General features: G+C 42.8%; 1 protein-coding gene across 4 annotated transcripts in view; it reads right to left on the minus strand.

Moving 5' to 3' along the window:
* enpp2 (ectonucleotide pyrophosphatase/phosphodiesterase 2) overlaps window positions 1-5,830 on the minus strand; it is a 56,760-nt gene that overhangs the window by 49,858 nt on the left and 1,072 nt on the right. For all 4 annotated transcript variants that reach the window (XM_024267605.2, XM_024267607.2, XM_024267604.2 and 1 more), the window contains exons 2-3: window positions 4,642-4,729; window positions 1,937-2,092 (exon numbers count right to left, since the gene is read on the minus strand). In XM_024267605.2, the coding sequence (XP_024123373.1) occupies window positions 1,937-2,092; window positions 4,642-4,729 (244 nt within the window). The remainder of the gene's footprint in view (window positions 1-1,936; window positions 2,093-4,641; window positions 4,730-5,830) is intronic.

The following is a 5,830-nucleotide window of genomic DNA, read 5'->3' on the forward strand; positions in this document are numbered from 1 at the left end:
TTAGAGTGGAGGATGCTGAAGACAGGCTTAGATGGAGGAAACTGATTCGCTGTGGCGACCCCTGAAGGGAAGAGCCGAAAGGAAAAGACGAAGATCCCCCCCGGGCGTTTATTTTGAACAATTGATCTACAGTTTATTGTTTCTTACTGTATGTCATTTGTGTTTTGAATTAAAAGCAGTACAAATTGGAAAATGATTGAGAAAGTAAGTGAAGATGTTAGTGTTCTCTAACCAGATGATAATCCAGTAGAGTAATATATTGGTGTGGATTATCCTCTGGTTATTGGACTGCCTGTACACCGTCTTTCTCTGCGTTAGCTGAAGCTAACAACAGACATCCTCTGATTTACCTTCAAACCTGGAGCTACGTGGTCTAATCAAATAACATTAAAGGGGTGACACTGAACACGAACATCTTCACTTACTTTCTCAATTGTTTTCCAATTTGTACTGCTCTTCTTTTTCTCCTTTTTCTTGCAGCATTGCATAAATGAAAAACCAGACCACTTCTGGTGTGTCTGTCAGCAAAAACAATCCCTGATAATCCACTTCTGTTGCAGCTTCCTTCACTTTTTTTATTTGCAGTTACTTTTTTATGTTTGATGCGATCACTTTAATGCTTACAGTTACTTTTTATTTTCGCTGAGATCGCTTTTTGTTTGCAGATATATCTGTTTGCAGATATATATATATATATTTTTGCAGGTTCTTTTTTATTTGCTGTTACGCTTTTTTCCTTGTATGGCGGTTGTCGGCCACAGTAGGAGAGTGTAGTGGTGCACACACTGACACACAGGAACTGCAGCAGAAAGTGGAAACCGTCTGACAGCCACAGCAGATGACTGCTGGAGCTGCAGCACTGCTACCACAGCGCTTTGGCTGTGTGAATAAACCAACAATCTGAGCGTGGTTCTGCTTTGGTCTGCATGCAGAGAAGGTCCATGAACTGGCCTTGTCCCTGCAAACAAGCTCATGATGACTTAGTCAGAGGGAGCATTACTGCGGGGAGATGTTGGAGAAAATGTGACGGCCAGGAAGGTGCTGACACAGCCAGTAGACAAACACAGCATATGCTCTAAAAACTCGAAGCCTTTAGGACCATGAGCACAACTTTGAGTCTACATCAAATAAAAACACTGCTTCAAGGATGTCCACAGTCAGTCCTCGAGGGCCGTGTCCTGCAGGTTTCCAATCTACCACTGCAGCTCCCTATTGATCAATCACACCTGATCCAGGTGATCAGCAGCACATAAGGCAGGACTTCTGGAAAACCAGCAGGAGACCGGCCCTCCAGGCCTGACTTTGGACCCTCCTGACCTACTGGATTCCTCACAACAAAATGAATTGAAACTGGGCAAGACAAAAACACCTGGGTTTGGTTGAGTTATCGGCAGGTTTGACCCAAACCCTTCAGTGACTATTCTTCTGTTTTAGCTTTAGCTTCTGTTTTATGTCCAGAATACCAAAACTAATCAATCAGTTCTCCATCGCCTGTTTCCTCCATTTTCACCCTGTATGACAGCACAACTGCTGGCTCCTCCCCATCACTGAAGCCCAACCTCAGTCTGTTCTGAGCTGTTCAGCTCAGTGAAGATCTGGTTCTAAAACCAGGTGACTTTCAATCATGGATATCGGGGACTTGTACTTTCACATTTTGCTCTTGCAGTTCCCATATGGTCTTACAGAATACAACTGAATTATAGTCTTAAAAGTGGAATTATTGTTCTGTAGACCTAAAAGCAGATGGTAATTCTATTGCATGTCAGAAAGCAAAATTCCAACATGCAATGGTAGATTTTCATGATTTCCTCAGATTCTGTTTCTTTTGGCGTCAACCCCCCCAGCAATCTGGGAGTAATTTTCTACCTTTAAATCATAGCAGAGAGGAGACATGAATGAGCCTGTGTGTGAGTGGGGGGTGGGGGGTACTAGGTACCTGTCCGCAGGCAGAGCTGGTCAAAGTCGGAGCAGCAGCCGTGGTACGTCTTACACAGGTTGTCGCAGCGACAGCTGGGAGGCTCCGCCTCCACCAGCTCGAAACACCTGCTCCTGCAGGAGCCGGACATTGGCGCGTACGGGGGGCTGGAGCGAGCTGAGGATGAAACATAAACCAAAACACTCAGAAAGCAGCTGGTGCTGACGGTGAAGCATTTCAGGGAAGTCCTGCAGAGCTTCACATCAACAGGAGAGTGGCTGTGATGGCAAACCAGCCCTCCTGCTGCTGTGAAGAAGGGACTTCCTTCTGGTGTTTGAGTGTAGAACACATTACAGGGGAGGGGCTTGCTGACCAAATGAAGAAACAAGCTCATTTCTGTCAACACAAGTTACTGAAAATCAACAGAAACATAGAGAAACCTCCTCAGAGTCAGATCATGCTCACACTAGCAAAGCTTTGTATGCAGATGACACTCAGCTTCATGGACCTCTGTCCCCAAACCACCATCAGAATCTCTGTGATTCCACCTGAACTCCTGCAAGCAGAGACACTTCCTTTATCAAGGACCTTTGAAGTCTGAGATTTTAGAGCCCAGGAGGATAGAGAACTGCAGAGCTTCTTTCTGGAGCAGCTGGAACCAAATGTTAGAAATCCTGGAGTCACCAGAGACTGGGAGCTGAGCTTCAGCTTCGCATCAAATCCCCAACCATGAAACTTCCACCTCTATGCTTCACATTTGGTGGAAATTCTGTTTTTTCATGTCTTCTCTTCTGGTTTCCAAACAATTCAGTTTTAGCCTCATCTATCAAAAGAAGATTATTCTAGAAGTCTTAAGCAAACTTTTGACCATAGTGTTTTTCTCCGGGAGCAGAGGTTTAGTCTTTACACCCCTCCCATGAAGTCAACTCTACCTGGTAGCAGAGTCATGCACTTTCACATCTGCGTGCTGTAGGCCCTGAGATGGTATTTCAGGATGTTTGGTGACTTCTATTATCATCATCTGTTCTATGGTGGCAACTGCTTTCCTCCACTTGTAAACATTTTCCAGATGGTGGACCGGCTGATGTTAAAGCCTTTTGAGATCTTTTTAACTCTTGTTCCAGAATAACCAGTCTTCCTTCCAGAGTCCTCTGACAGCTCTTTGGCTCTTACTCTCGTGTCAGGGACATGCCAATCAAAACACCGGAGGTTTAACGGAGAAAAGCTCGTTCAAAATGCTGCGTATTAATGTGCTGATCATGTGCACCTGGTGTGTAGTTTGAACTGCTTTATGTGGGAAAATATGTGAGGTGTCTTACTGTAGTTTGTTCTCACCAGAAATTGATTTCTGTTCAAATCCCATTTTGGAGAGAGTTTTAAAAAGTGTAGAAGTGACTTAATTTAAAATATTAAGTGATATTTACTTTGTTCCCTCTGTATTGTTAAAATATACATATTTCAAATATTCTAATGTCCAAATGTGATAAACAAATATCCAGGCTCTCATAGACTGACCTTATCTTTCACGACTGTATTTTCCGTTTATTGTATTTTTATTTTGTTTTCGCCTCAGAACAACATCATGAGTTAGGGAGGAGAATGAGACATTGCTGTCAAGCTGTTATTGTAGCGAATGGTGGAAATATCTACTATGGACATGAACAGTTTTTCCTCATTTCTGAGAAAAAAAACAGTTGATGGTTCGGGCAGGGTCGGCCCTGGGCATAGGTGACCTAGGCGGTTGCCTATGGCGCCATTGGCTGGAGGGGACGCCGAATCACAGTGATTACATTTACTATTTTTTTGTTAAACAGTTTGACCCACCACTCATTTCATGTAAAAGTTAAAAAGTAATAATTAAAAAACGTAAATATCATAACTTAAAAGTTGAATATATTCAATAGTCAATACCTCGCCCCTCCCTTCCTGTCACTGCTGCTGTCTAAGCTGGGTTGGGGGGAGGAGAGGGGCGTGTGATGTTGCAGCTGTTAAACTTCTTTAAAAGGATGAATAATGGAAGAGGAGGAACCACGGGTTTGAAGCAGAGTTTGTCTGTTTTACTTCAATACAATTGTGTTTCTTCTTTCCAACACCTTTAACAGTTGAAATGCTCCTACTTTCCTCTTGAAAGTTGGCTGAATGGTGTTGCAGTCATTTAGCTTGCGTGGCTTCAAATGTCGAGTATCTTGGTTCAATACCCAGCTGAGACATCTGAATCTTGGGCCCTGCAGGACCATGCAGCCCAGGGCCAGGCCTGGGAACAGGGGATAGTCAGCCCAACCCAAAACATCTCCTTGGTCTCCATATGGGTTTGCAGTCCATCTTAGCTCCAAATGTTTTTGCTTCGGACTCAATAATGAAAGTCAGTCATGATCTTTACTGATCAAAGTTGGATAAATCTGTGGATGAGGCCACAGATTACTTCTTGACATGAATGTGATGACAGCATCTTCTGCCTCACTTGCTTCTCTTTTGCTTTTGTGATGATCACATTTGTAACATTTTTGAATAAAGTGATCGTCTGCAGACCAGCTTTTCCTAATCTCCCTCCTGTGTTTGGAACAGTAAATAACCTCGTGACTGAAAAGGTTTCATAAAGTGAAAAAAGGCTTTTCATCTTGTCCACCTGTGGAGAAGGTTCTGAGTTGACAGACATGATACCACACAGGGAGAATCAGGGTGTGGGTATTCCCATCCCGTGGGCGGGCGTGTCTGTCTGAACTCACCGCCTGTTCCTGAGGGTCCATCCTCTCTGGAGCGCCGAGGCCGACCACAGACCAAACTCCCACACAGAGCAGACAGACTCCACAGCAGCTGAGGAGCAAGAGCATCAGAGCATCAGATCATCAGAGCACATTTCTGAACTCTTTCATTTGGGCGGCCGTGGTGCAGTGGAAGGGCGGTCGACTCCTAATCGGAAGCAAGCGGGTTCGTCTCCCACCTTGCCCGCCCATGTGTCGAAGTGTCCTTGGGCAAGACACCGAACCCTGAATTCCCTCTGGTGGGAGGTTGGCGCCAGTGTTCAGCAGCAGAGCCACCACCAGTGTGTGAATGTGTGTGTGAATGGGTGAATGGGTCTGTGACTGTGAAGCGCTTTGGGCCCTCGAAGGAGGGTAGAAAGCGCTATACAAGTATACGCCATTTACCATTTCATTTCCAGACTTTAAGGAGTCAAATCAAGATCGGCTCAAAGTGAATGAAAAAACAGATTGAAAATGTGAAAAAAAACATTGTAATTTTTTTTAAAAAGAAAGAAAACTTGAAAGCAGTTTTAAACTCAAAAATACATATTGAAAACTTGAAGGAATTATCTAAAAATTGAAAAATAAAATAGAACATTTGAAAAAAATGTTTTTAAAAACTTGAAAAGAAAAAACTAAAACTGTTACCAATTAAAATAATTATTTATACTTTCAACTTTCCTTTTTTCGCTTTTCATTGTTTGCTTTCATTTCTCTGTTTTTAGCTTGAACTCAGTTCTCTCTGCTGAGCTGATCCTCATTTTACATGGGGGCGGGGCTTTGAGCTGATTGAACTAAAAAAAGGTGAAAATTCAAACCAACAGCTGTAACTAATGGATACAGTATTTTCAATTGGTAATTTACATTTATCGTTTGTATTCAAGTTCTCAGTATTTTTTCGTCAAATTTAGAATATATTTTCAGGTTTTTATTATTATTTTAATGTAGTTAAATTTACAATGTCTTGTTTTTTAAATGATCATCGTTTTCTCAGTAACAATGTGGTTTTTTTCTTAATTGTCCATCTGTTTTTCTTTCTCTTGAACCGGATCCTGATCTGACCTCTATATTTAAGACTCAAGCAGACTGAAGAACGCTCGCGAGGTTCGTTTCGGTCGTGCACGTGCATGCGTTGAGTGTAGTTGTGAATGACAACAAACTTTGAGCGTGCATG

This window comes from Oryzias melastigma, linkage group LG16 (assembly GCF_002922805.2).
Source record: "Oryzias melastigma strain HK-1 linkage group LG16, ASM292280v2, whole genome shotgun sequence".
In the NCBI taxonomy this organism is placed as follows: Eukaryota; Metazoa; Chordata; class Actinopteri; order Beloniformes; family Adrianichthyidae; genus Oryzias; species Oryzias melastigma.